The 14,076-nt window shown below is 45.4% G+C and overlaps 1 protein-coding gene across 8 annotated transcripts in view; it reads right to left on the reverse strand.

Annotated features, from left to right (window-relative positions):
- CDH4 (cadherin 4) overlaps positions 1–14,076 on the reverse strand; it is an 839,962-nt gene that overhangs the window by 179,925 nt on the left and 645,961 nt on the right. For all 8 annotated transcript variants that reach the window (XM_079979074.1, XM_079979073.1, XM_079979079.1 and 5 more), the window contains one exon: positions 12,687–12,842. In XM_079979074.1, coding sequence (XP_079835200.1) covers positions 12,687–12,842 — 156 coding nt within the window. The remainder of the gene's footprint in view (positions 1–12,686; positions 12,843–14,076) is intronic.

Here is a 14,076-nt window from a genome sequence, read left to right on the forward strand (position 1 = left end):
CCCAATGGTAATTTCCCCAGTTTCAATTCCCTAAAACTGACATTCAGAGACACACTGCCTCCAACAATAGAAGTGGAACGTAGCTATCAGAGTTAGTAGCCTCAACCTCCATGAATATGTCTGATTCTCTCCTAAACTTACCCAAGCTCATCTTATAGGAGTGAACACCATCGTTTAACTCTGTGCTGTTCAGGACTAAAGGGCAAACTGGGTGGCAGGATGACGGACCAAACTAGAAGTCAGGACCAAAGATTGAGCAAGGCTGCAGAAGCACATGAGGGCACAAGTGTCAGGAATGAGACAGCTCTCAGTGAAGATTTGCAGTTGGCTGCAAATCGCAGCCAGGAACAGAGAAGCTCAGAGGTTAATCAGGCTGAGCAAAGAATACAGCAGTTAGAGGCAACTCCTCTGGACAGTGGAATGCAGGTTGCCAAGGGAACATTGGAGAGCGGGCTGGAAGACAGCCAAAACTCTCCAGACATGCAAAAAGGCACGAGCTTACACAGTGACAGCTTGTCAGGACAAGAAGAGGCTGGAGCTGAGCCAATCAGCCCCTGATGTCGTAGAATGTTAGACAGGAAGCAGAGCAAGAGATGTAAAGTACGTAAGTTCAGTATCTTCTGTCAAAACTGGAAGCAGTCTTCAGAAGGGTCACCATGATTGATAATGCTGGCGGCTTGTTAGGGCCGCCTGGAGATTTCTGTTTGTTGTTGCAATAAATCTTCTTTTTAAATTACCGTACTTTTCGCCCTATAAGACGCACTTTTCCCCCTCCAAAAATGAAGGGGAAATGTGTGTGCGTCCTATGGGGCGAATGCAGGCTTTTGCTGAAGCCTGGAGAGCGAGAGGGATCGGTGCGCACCGACCCCTCTCGCTCTCCAGGCTTCAGGAAGCTATCCGCAAGCCTGAGGAGCCCGCGGGAGTTCCCGCAGGGCTCCCTAGGCTTGCGGATAGCAGCCTGCATCCCAAAGCCCGGGACGCGCAGTGGAGTGCACCCTGGGCTTCGGGCAGCTCTCCGCAAGCCGTGGGAGCCCGCCGGGAAGTCGCGCCGGGCTCCCATGGCTTGCGGAGAGCTGCCTGCATCCCGAAGCCTAGGGTGCGCAGTGGAGCGCACCCCGGGCTTCAGGCAGATATCCGCAATCCTGGGGAGACCGGCGCGACTTCCCACCGGGCTCCCTAGGCTTGCGGATAGCAGCCTGCTCTGGGGGCTGGGGTCAGGGGAAGCTCGGGCTTCCCCAGCCCCGCGCCTGGGGGGGGAATTTTTTTTTTCTTTATTCTCCCCCCCAAAAAAAGCTAGGTGTGCCCTATGGGCCAGTGCGCCCTATGGGGCGAAAAATACGGTAACTACGCTTGCTGTGTTATCAAGCCAGGAACCTGGACTCATGACATCAAGCTAGGCTCAGGAGAACCCGTGAGCTCATTTTGTACTCCTTGCTATCCAGATGTGGCCCAAATGCCCACCCCCTGGGAGGTGGAGTCAGTACAAGCCCAAAAGGTGCTACCTGCAGTTCAGTAGTTTGCCACATGGGAACGGTTGCACATGGATCCATTAGAGCAGGTAGCAGGATGGCTGATTTTTGTCGCTCTGAACCACAGACCTCCATAGCACATTGCAGGCTACTTTTGAAGCTCAAGCTACATGGGGTTCAGTTGCAACAATCTTCGGTATGCACCTAACTGTACTACCACCACAGGCCTGATTTGCCTTGTTGGGGCAATGGACATACCCTCCAACATTTCTTCAGTGAAAATAGGGGTGTCCTATTCAACAACAACAACAACAACAACAACTCTGGGTGGTTTCCAACATATATAAAAACATACTAAAACATTAAACAGACTTCCCTATACAGTGTCATCTTCACATGTCTTCTAAAGGTTGTATAGTTATTTATCTCCTTGGCTCGGGGGTGTGTGTGTCAAATAACGCCATACCTTCCTACATATCTCCTATGAAAATAGGGATGTTCTAAGGAAAAGCAGGACATTCTGGGATCAAATCAGAAACTGAGGCTGTAAATCCAGGACTGTCCCTGAAAATAGGGACACTTGGAGGGTCCGAATGGAGGCAGCAGACAACATTGGAACTCAGGGGGAAGGGAGACAACTTAGTGGCAGACCAGAGGATCTGCTCTGCATGGAGGTGGTCCCAGGCCCAAATCCTGACATCACCAGCTAGGGCTAGGAATGCCCCCTGCCTGAAACCCTGGAAAAACCCAGTCAGTGTACTGAGCTAGATGGGCCAGTGGTCTAACTCTGTCTAAGGCAACTCCCAATGTTTCTAACACATGCACATGGAATCTACACTCTGCTTGTGGGCTTTCCTGAGTTACTGAAGACAGAATAAATCACAGAGAAACCAGAGGCAGAAAAAAATGCTCAAAAATGCATTATTCATAATGACTGCAGACTCTGTATGCTTGGTGTGCAGAAGCTGGGATTTTGTGCTATGGAGAATTCACTACCTGGCTATTTTTCTGTGATGAAGTGGACTTCCTTTAGAATAAATACAAGAGGCCACTGTTGAAAATGACGTATTTGTCTAGATCGACCATTGGTCTGATCTTGTCAGGCTGCTCTTAATTAAAAGATGAAGGCCTGGAGACTTAATGAAGTCCAAAGGCTATCAACTTGTCTATGGAATTAATTAAAATCCATAGACTGGAATGATTTTTTTTCTGTACTTTGCAACTGGCACCACCACAGGTTAAAAAGGAAACCCTTGCAATTTCTGATGTGGGCTGCGCAAATATTTATCCGCTGATTTTCCTGTTCAGAGGTTTGGGCCACAGCTACTGACTCTTAATCCAAGAGGTGATCTTGTTAGACTAATCAACTGTCAGTGTTTTTCTAAATGTAGGACATAGGAGAAAATGGGCTCCCAAATAAGAATGGACAATCAGCATTCTTAAGGTTTCAGACAGGACTCTGGTGTTCTGTGCAGCTTAGATGCTTGGACTAAAATTGTCAACCAAAAGCTTTACTTTTCTGGTTTTTCACCACAACAGTTACTAACACTGGGCTTCAGTAAAGCAAATAATTTAATTAGACAGCACCTATATGATAGCAAAGGGACGCGGGTGGCGCTGTGGGTTAAACCACAGAGCCTAGGACTTGCTGATCAGAAGGTCGGCAGTTCGAATCCCCGCGACGGGGTGAGCTCCCGTTCCTCGGTCCCTGCTCCTGCCAACCTAACAGTTCGAAAGCACGTCAAAGTGCAAGTAAATAGGTACCGCTCCAGCAGGAAGGTAAACAGCATTTCCGTGTGTTGCTCTGGTTTGCCAGAAGTGGCTTAGTCATGCTGGCCACATGACCCGGAAGCTATACGCCAGCTCCCTCAGCCAATAAAGCGAGATGAGCGCCGCAACCCCATAGTTGGTCACAACTCGACCTAATGGTCAGGGGTCCCCTTACCTTTTATATGATAGCAAGCGACAGAATAATCTGGCCACAATAAGGAAATTTTGCCCATGATATGATTATAATCATAATCATAAATTATAATCATAATCATAAATAATTATTTCCCACCTAGTCAGACACTCGGGCACCCTATTTGCAGAATTTAACAATTCCAAAATAGAGACGTGCTTTCACTTTCGCAAGATTGAATATACTGCCTTCGGCTGTACTTGAGGGTCGATTTCAAAAAATTCCACTGAAAAAATGGTTGTCCCTGGGGGAGGGGGCAGTACTGAGTCAGTGGCTCATGTGCTTCTGGCTTGCACTCTTTACAAAGATTTGAGGAGTGAGGTTATTACCCCTCTATTATTGTCAATGCTGGGTCGCTCAACCAATGCTACTGTGTCCTTTCTTCTAGCAGATCAAGGTGATCAGGTGACAGCAAAAACTGCAAGGTTTTTAGCGGGGGCAATTAGAATAAGATCTATTACTTGATTATTGATGTAAACCCCAAAATGTATTTTCTATGGTTAAGTTTTTACCTCTGTCTTCAGTACATTTTATTTTATTGCTATGGCTAGTGGCTGATGCAAATAAAGATTCTATATCTATCATCTATCTATCTATCTATCTATCTATCTATCTATCTATCATCTATCATCTCTATCTACAGTGGTACCTCGGGTTACAGACGCTTCAGGTTACAGAATCCGCTAACCCAGAAATAGTACCTTGGGTTAAGAACTTTGCTTCAGGATGAGAATTTGCTTCAGGGTGAGAACAGAAATCACAATGCGGCGGCATGGCGGCAGCAGAAGGCCCCATTAGCTAAAGTGGTACCTCAGGTTAATAACAGTTTCAGGTTAAGAAGGGACCTCCAGAATGAATTAAGTTCTTAACCTGAGGTATCCATCTATCTATCTATCTATCTATCTATCTATCTATCTATCTATCTATCTATCATCTATCTATCTATCTAGATGCATGGCAGAAGCACCATTCCTACAGTTGTTCCTGCTCTCGGTAGTTTTGTCCAAAGCTCTTGAGTATCATTCTCATTTTGGGCAGTTTGTCCGTAGCTTGTGACTTTTTGAATTACTCTGAGTTATTTCTAGATAGTTATTTATACCTCACTCTTCAGCTTGCAGAGCTCACAGAAGAGCATCACAGAACATCCATACAGAACACACACAAACATCAGAAAGCTCTATGGAGCAGCAGTCTAAAACAGAAATACAAAAGCTGGCAGGAGCAGCAGCAGCAGTAAAATCTTAAACAGTAAAATCCAGTTGAAAGAGGAAAGTTTCGGCCTATAGTGAAAGAAGTCCAGAGAGGGAGCCTGGCTGCGGGGTCTCCACTGGGAGGCCTTTTTAGAGATGTGGAACTGCCACCAAATGTTTCTCTCTCTTGTGCTGCTGGCCTGAGGTGATGACACAGAAAGCAATGCCTACCAAGCAAATCCTGACACCAAAGTAGGCTTGGGAAACACTCTTTTCCTCAGATGTCATTACATTCAGGGTTTTTTCCCAGCCGGAACTCACTGGAACTCAGTTCAGGCACTGCTCAGGTGGGCGCCGTTGCAATTATAAGAGAACAAGGGATGCATTTGTGTTGGCACTTACTTTTATAGAAAAATAGCACTGATTGCAGTACGTTCCATGCAAATGACTACAGTGGATGCTCAGGTTGCGAACATGATCCTTGCGGGAGGCACATTTGCAACCCACAGCGCTGTGTCTGCGCACGCACAGGTTGCGATTCAGTGCTTCTGCACATGTGGAAAGCACGATTTAGCGATTCGGCGCATGTGCAACCGCCGAAACCCGGAAGTAACCCGTTCCGGTACTTCTGGGTTTCGGCGGGTCCGTAAACCAAAAAAACACAACCTGAAGTGTCTGTAACCCAAGGTATGACTATACTGGAATATCTCTTTCCTACGAACCTTGTTTTACTACCCTGGAAGGAGTTTCTTTGGATGTAGGAAAGTTCCATCATGTGAGCTCCCACCTGCAGTAAGAAGTGGCCCAGCCCAGCCCAGCCGCAGGTTTGTTAACTCAAGGCAGTGGCGTTGCACCGGGGTGTGTGTCTGTGTGGCAGGTTCCATGTTTGCGGGGGTGCCAAGAAGTCACCCTGCGGGGGCCCATGGCAGCTTGAGCAGCCATCGCGCTGCCTTAGCCACCTTTGGAGGATCCTCCGTTCATGGCTACAGCCGCGAGCATAGGATGCCGGCACCGGCAGCAAACCGCTAAGTACAGTGCATGTGCAGCGTCACACGCATGTGCCATATGTAGTGACGCCACACATGCGCTGTATAGTGGTTTGCTGCCGGCGCCACTCCAACACCGTACGGACAGTGCCGGGATCCTCTGCTTGCGGCTGCAGCTGGAGTGGCACCGGTGGCAAACCACTATACAGCGCATGTGCGGCGTCGCTACGTACGGCGCATGCATCGTACATAGTGCTGCCGCACATGCGCCCTACGTAGTGACACCTGCCCCGGGTGTTACAACGCCTTTCTTTGCCCCTGACTCAAGGTGAACTTAGTCTAGTCATAATTGGTTGGGCTTAAGGGGGCTGTCTCTAGTACTCTTCCCATCACCGCACTACTGTGATGAGAGAGAATACATTAAGGAATTTCTCTCAGCCTGGAAAACTGCACTTGAAGGCATCCTCAAGGATCTCCAGGGATCATCTAGTCCAGCCCCTTGCAATGCAGAAATCCCAACTAAAGAATCCATGACAGATGGCCATCCAGTCCCTGCTTTACAACCTCCAAGGAAGGAGAGTTCACAACCTCCTAGAATCATAGAATCATAGAGTTGGAAGAGACCACAAGGGCCATCGAGTCCAACCCCCTGCCAAGCAGGAAACACCATCAGAGCACTCCTGACATATGGTTGTCAAGCCTCTGCTTAAAGACCTCCAAAGAAGGAGACTCCACCACACTCCTTGGCAGCAAATTCCACTGTCGAACAGCTCTTACTGTCAGGAAGTTCTTCCTAATGTTTAGGTGGAATCTTTTTTCTTGTAGTTTGGAACCATTGCTCCGTGTCCGCTTCTCTGGAGCAGCAGAAAACAACCTTTCTCCCTCCTCTATGTGACATCCTTTTATATATTTGAACATGGCTATCATATCACCCCTTAACCTCCTCTTCTCCAGGCTAAACATGCCCAGTTCCCTTAGCCGTTCCTCATAAGGCATCGTTTCCAGGCCTTTGACCATTTTGGTTGCCCTCCTCTGGAAACGTTCCAGTTTGTCAGTGTCCTTCTTGAACTGTGGTGCCCAGAACTGGACACAGTACTCCAGGTGAGGTCTGATCAGAGCAGAATACAGTGGCACTATTACTTCCCTTGATCTAGATGCTATACTCCTATTGATGCAGCCCAGAATTGCATTGGCTTTTTTAGCTGCCGCGTCACACTGTTGGCTCATGTCAAGTTTGTGATCAACCAAGACTCCTAGATCCTTTTCACATGTACTGCTCTCAAGCCAGGTGTCACCCATCTTGTATTTGAGCCTCTCATTTTTTTTTGCCCAAGTGCAATACTTTACATTTCTCCCTGTTAAAATTCATCTTGTTTGTTTTGGCCCAGTTCTCTAATCTCTCCTGAGAGAGTCCATTCCACTGTCAAACAGCTCTTACTGTTAGAAGGTTCTTCCTGTATTTAGAGTAGACCCACTAAATTAAATTACTGAATAAGATGAAGCTATATGAATTTCAGTAGCTCTACTCTGAGTAAAAGTTGGTTTAATTCCACCCTAAATTTGTATCTATACATATAAACAAGTAGATGTAAATGTTATGTAAATCTATATCTTTTTTAGTTCTCTTTCCCCCCAGCGATACATGAGAACCTGGTAATGTGTTGTTGTATCTTTGGTTCCAAAGATCTCCCTTCAACATTTGTTGAAGACTGAAGTATTGAAGATTTTGCCAACAGTTCTATCCCAAGCAACTTTCATTACACATCAACCAAATTAATTCGAAAATTACTCTATTCCCCCTTGGTACACACAAAAAATAAGGTTGGTGTTAATTAGGGAAATGGATGATGAACATGGACAATTAAAAAAATACACACAATGATATAATAATTGTGATCACGAAGCAGTGCAATTAGGTTAAAAGGAAAGCATTTGTTGAAAACTAGGGATGGAATTAAACAGAACTCCGATTAATATCTACACTAATTCTGATTTTAATTGATTTGGAAATTGGACACCGAAAGGCAACAGTAGGACGACGCAGATCTCTGCATGTGCTCAAAGAGGGTTTATGTGAATCTGCTAATCTAGGTATCTTCATTGCATTTCATGCCTGTAGGAGACCCTCCAAGTGTCCCTATTTTCCAGGAACAGTTCCAGGTTTACAGAAGCTGTCCTGGTTTCTAATTTGATCCCAGAACATCCCTATTTTCATCAGAGAAATGTTGAAGGGTATGGAGTTCTGCGACCCCCGAGCCAAGGAGATAAATAACAATACAACCTTTAGAAGACATCTGAAGGCAGCCTGAGCTCTGTGAGTGCAGCTTTGAAGCACAGAGTGTTTGAGGACTAGGACATAGCAGGGAAACCAAAATGCTTGTTTACACAGCTATTGTATTACCAACTTTACTGTACGCTTGTGATATATGAACCACTTATATAAGCCATCTCCAACTCCTCGAAAGATTCCATCAAGGCTGTCTCTGAAAAATTTTGCACATTGCTTGGGAAGACAGGTGAACTAATGTCAGTGTACTGGAAGAAGCAAAGATCACCAGTGTTGAAGCAATGATTCTTCAACATCAACTTTGTTGGACTGGTCATGTTGTGCGGATGCCTGATTATCATCTTCCAAAGCAACTACTCTGTTCCGGACTTAAAAATGGAAAGTGTAATGCTGGTGGTCAACAAAAGAGGTTTAAAGACTCTCTCAAGGCAAATCCAAAGAAATGCAGAATAAATGTTGACAATTGGAAAACACTGGCCTGCAAGCACTGTAATTGGAGAACAGCCTTTACCAAAGGTGTCATGGACTTAGAGGAAGCATGAACTCAGGGTGAAAAGGGAAAACGAGCTAAGAGGAAGGCACGTTTGGCAAACCCTCACCATGATTAACTCCCACCTGGAAATCTATGTCCTCACTGTAGAAGGACGTGTGGATCTAGTATTGGCCTCTACAGTCACCTGCGGACACACTGTTAAGACTGTGTTCATGGAAAACAATCTTCCTTGGCTATGAGTGATCCCCAAAGAAGAAGAAGAAGAAAGAAGCTGAACCCCCTGCAATGCTGGAATCTCAGCTAAAGCATCAATGAGAGATCGCCTTCCTCTGCTTAAAAAACTCTAAGAAATGAGAGTCCACCACCTTCTGTGGGACTCTGTTCCACTGTCAACAGCTCTTACTGCCAGAAAGTTCTTCCTGATGTTTAGTTGGAATCTCCTTCCTTGTAACTTGAAGCCATTGGTTTGGGTCCTACCCTCTGGAGCAGGAGAAAACAAGCTTGCTCCATCTTCCATGCGACAGCCATTTAGATAGTTGAAGATGGCTATCTTATCTCCTCTCAGTCTCCTCTTTTCCAGGCTAAGCATAGCCAGCCTTATGATTAAATGATTTTAATGTATTGCTAGATGGCTAAACTCAAGATCTATGATTAAAGGAAGTTCTTTTTGGAATTATAAACTCAACGTTCTCACCCCTAGCCATGAATATATCATAATGAGATAGAGGCACCCATTTCTAAGCAACCTTGAAAGCCATTGTCTTAACTCAGTATATTTATTAATGAACGCTTTTTATAAAGTAGTCCCAGGTCGCCGAAAGTCGTCATTATGACAGATAAAGTTATTTCTTTTGGACTGTGAGTTTCTAATGCTGGAATCCTAATGACTCCATCAAAGGCATTATTCTGAGACCATTCCCCCCAATTATCCCCCAGTTATTATGGTCTGCCACCAGTGAAACATTACTGACAGCTCCGAAGCAGCACAAAGCCCAAGTCTCAAATATTCCTTTTGCTTCATATTTCGCCGGGATCACTGGAGAAAATAATTGCTTTTGTTCAAGGAGGATAAAATAACTTTCCCTTAGATTCCCCTTTAACTCTGGGGAAATCTCTTCTTCCCTCCAGCTAAGGAGGTAATATAGTTTAGTCGTCCCTCCACCTCTGTCCACAAGCAGTGCCAACAGAGTTCAATGTGTGACAAAGCAAACACAGCTTGGCGGGATCAGTGCTTGCCATGGAACTCTTTAAGAAGATGAAGTCAGTGCAAGCAGTCCTTATAAATTCATAGTTACTTGATTGCATCCATTTGGAAAGCCATTTGGCTCAGAGGCTCTGCTCTGCGTCCACCCATTGCCAGCACAGGAGGCAAAAGACTTCAGATATTTTCTGGGGATCACAGGAGGTCATTCAGTATATAGGATGCAGACAGGTTTTTGCATCCATGTGTGGGAAGCAATAGATTTTGAGCAAGGGCTATAGCTTAGTGGTAGGGACGCGGGTGGCGCTGTGGGTTAAACCACAGAGCCTAGGACTTGCTGATCAGAAGTTCGGCGGTTCGAATCCCCGTGACGGGGTGAGCTCCTGTTGCTCGGTCCCTGCTCCTGCCAACCTAGCAGTTCGAAAACACGTCAAAGTACAAGTAGATAAATAGGTACCACTCTGGCGGGAAGGTAAACGGCATTTCCATGCGCTGCTCTGGTTCACCAGAAGCGGCTTAGTCATGCTGGCCACATGACCCGGAAGCTATACGCCAGCTCCCTCAGCCAATAAAGCGAGATGAGCGCCGCAACCCCAGAGTCAGCCACGACTGGACCTAATGGTCAGGGGTCCCTTTACCTTTACCTATAGCTTAGTGGTAAAGTCAATTCCTGCATTCAAAAGGTCCTGGGCTGGCTGCAAGTTCATTTCTAGACCCAATTCAATGTGCTCACTTTAATGCTTAAATCCCTGAATGACTCAGGCCCCAAATATCTGAAAGACCACCTCCTTCCTTATGGAGCACTGCCACCAAAATTCATCAGGATTTTAGTGCAAATGCTCCTAATATTGTATGCAATATTGCCTATATATACTCATTTCTGCAAAGCAATTTCCCCCAATACAATGCATGTCTATATGCTATTTTCAGTAATATATGCATTTGTATGTGCAATTTTCTCTAATATATGTGTTTTCTACACATTTGGCTGGAGAACTGCACTGCGAAAATTGGAGAAGAGCACATTTCAAAGGGCGGCTATGCTTCGCTTTGCAAAATGTTAATTCGGTAGGTTTACCTTGAAATGCAAACAGAATTGAATTAATCCCCCATCCCTATATTATGAGGATCTCTCTTGCAGCCTTTTTGTAAGAAGCAAACCTCGCCCAGGTGGCTCTGATTTCCAGAAAGCAGCTGACTATTTTCTTCAGACTCTTGTATTTCTTCAGGGAAAACACAAAAACCTGAACTCTGGTGTACTGAGATTGTTGTAGCAGATGAATGTTGGGAATGGGAAGATGGAGAAGGCTGGACAGAATTTTGGGTGCCAGATGGGCAGGTGGCAGATTGCTGCGCAGGACAGGATGTTGGCAAGACATTTTGGCTTGCAAGAAAATAGTAACAGGTTTGCAGTATCAAGAAGGAAGAGGCACAAAACTATTGGTAAGGTTTTGGTGAGTCAGTGGTTGATAAACTTGCGATTACTAGAGCAGAACTGAAGGATGAAGATAGAAATATAGTACAAGATAGGAAGGGATAAATGCTTTTGAAAAATGCAAGCACACAGATGCAAATTGCAGGGGGGCCATAGCTGATTTGTAGAACATCTACCTTGTACACAGGAAGGTCCCAGGTTCAAATCCTGGCATTTCCGGGTAGTGTAGGAATGGCTCCTATCTGAAACCAGTACTGCTGCTGCCAGTCACTGTAGACCAGGCATGGCCTCCAGCTGTTTTGAGACTACAGTTCCCATAATCCCTGACCACTGGTCCTGTTAGCTAGGGATGATGGGAGTTGTAGTCCCAGAACAGCTGGAGGACCAAGTTTGGCCATGCCTGCTGTAGACAATCTTTAGTAACGTGGACCAGTTTTCTGACTCAGTGTAAAGCAGTTCCCTATGTTTCTAACTGTAAGTGGAAAAACTGGGCACTCCATAAGCTTTCTGCATATTTTCTGATGTGATGAAAACTCTTATGCCAGACAGATAGTCACCTCTTTGGGTTGGCATGCCTTTAATATCTGAATATAGCAGCCATCAGGTTCTTGGCTCCAAAGTGAATGTAATAAATGAATAAATGATAAAAGAAATTTTAAAAAACATGCAAAGTACTTCAGATACCAGACTTCTCATGCAAGCAACCAAGAGAAGCCTGATACGGACATATGGGCTTCCTATGGGAGGCCATGCAACGTTTAAAAAGGAGCAAAAGTGTCATGATTGCTACATGAGACATTTTAGTAGATAATACTGATCACCACAGATCTTCCTCTAAGACAGAGGTGGCGAAGGGGATCCAGCTAGAAGGCAGGATCTCCCCCACCTCTCATGGGCCAAGTTTGATAGGTAAGGAGCTATAATCACCTGACATCACAATGATCATTTTTTTGTCCATTCGGACAATCAGCTGATCACTGTGGCTTGAAAAGTACAAAACTGCTTTGACCCAGGCACATCTTTAGCTACCCCACACCTGGTGTCCTAGGGGAGGTGGCTGTGGTTTGGTGAAAACGGTCTGACATGTCAAATGGGGAGGCCTGGAAGATGTAATGAGGTTCATCACTCCTGCCATAAGATGTCATTCTGGTTATTTATCTTCTTCCTAATCAGCTAGATGCCTTGTTCCACTGGTCTGGATGTTTAATCACCATCTCTGGTCAGGGATCTGACCTATGAGGAAGTGAATGCTCTAGCACAGACCCATAGTAACGTTAAGAACTGGTCCTTGAGCTAGTTTTGTCCTCCTCCCTCCCTTTCATTTTTCCTCATGTGCCAGAGACTCTCTTAGAACTGATTTTTGAAAGCTGCTCTGAAAACCATTTTTGGGGGGTGGGGTGGGGTAGAGGGCAGGGTATAAATAAACCAGGAGCTCACTCGTTTTCAGCCTTGCCCTCAAATAATTTCTAAAGCACAATTGTTGCCCTGCGCTTATGCCCCCAGTTAGGAGCTGATGGATTGGTTTCGGTGCTGTCAAAACTGTGTATTCTGTGCTTAATTCTGATTGAGATGTGCTTTGAGATTGTCAGCTCCAACAAGAAGGTAAGAGAAGAAAATATTTGAGGACTGAAAGCCTCAAAATACTAGAAGCTGCATGCTTACATGATAGGATGCTCTTTCTTCTCTATCCATCGGACGGGTCACGTACATTCTCCCAGACACAGGGTCAATGTTGAAGACTTCCATAGGTGGCTGGTCAGCTCCCACACCAGTGATGCTGTATCTTATGTGGATCTCGCTGTCCTTATCCGAACGTATCTGAATAAAAGATGAAAGGGAACCATGAGAGAGCCTGGAATGCAAGGCAGGCGGGAAAGAAAGTTCATGGTGACATGCACACAAAGACACACAAAGCTATCAAGAGTAGAGAAAAATAGCCTATTATTCTACACACATGTGGATTTAGGCAGGGGACAACTCAGCAACCTGTTCACAAAAGACCAAGGAGATGCTTGTTTCAGGAATCTTTCCAACATCTTCTGTGACACAATGCACGCTGTGTGCTTACGCATTTCAGCCATGTGTGGACTCTATGTTATTTAGCCGAGCCCCTGAGATCACAAACAATTTCTGTGAGATCCACAAGCCACTGGCTCATGGGTCCCATGGCTTGCATCAGTAATAGTGCCCAGTGGATTCCAGAAAGGCACATGGGAATTTGGGAAACAAAAGATGCAGTCACTGCCAGACTGGTCTGTTTTAACAATATGTGAAAATGCACATACACAATCTCTTTATCTGATCAAAATATTTGCATGTTGCCTGCCCTACAGCCATATTATCAGGGCAGCTTGCAACAAAGAAAGAAGCAAATTAAAACTGCACACAATAAATCAATATAACCTGTGAAAACAGCATATCAATAAACCATAATTCAGATATATATATAAAGAAGAGGCAGATTATGAGACTTGGGAAAATAAGAATGACATCAAGGTAGATGCTGGGTAAGCCTCTCTGGAACAGGTATTCCACTGCTGGAGTGTGACCACTTAAAAGGACCATTTTTTAAAAGGATCTGATGCACATCACATGGAGGTGCACCCAGAGAAGATGGAGCCATTCAGAGAATAACACAGTTTCCTTTCTCTTCTCCATTGCACAAAATGGCTATCAGCCCTGATTTGCCAGAAACAGCATGCTTCTGAATTCCAGTTTGGATTTGGAATTTGGATTTGATATCCCGCCTTTCACTCCCTTTAAGGAGTCTCAAAGCGGCTAACATTCTCCTTTCCCTTCCTCCCCCACAACAAACACTCTGTGAGGTGAGTGGGGCTGAGAGACTTCAGAGAAGTGTGACTAGCCCAAGGTCACCCAGCAGCTGCATGTGGAGGAGCAGAGACGCGAACCCGGTTCCCCAGATTACGAGTCCACCGCTCTGAACCACTACACCACACTGGCTCTCACAGTTGCTTGAAATTGGAGAGGGGAGAGCCCTGTTTGGCTCATGTCTTGCTTGTGGTCTTCCCACGGGCAACCATCTGGTTGGCCA

The sequence above is a fragment of the Podarcis cretensis genome (assembly GCF_951804945.1).
Source record: "Podarcis cretensis genome assembly, chromosome: 6".
Classification (NCBI taxonomy): domain Eukaryota; kingdom Metazoa; phylum Chordata; class Lepidosauria; order Squamata; family Lacertidae; genus Podarcis; species Podarcis cretensis.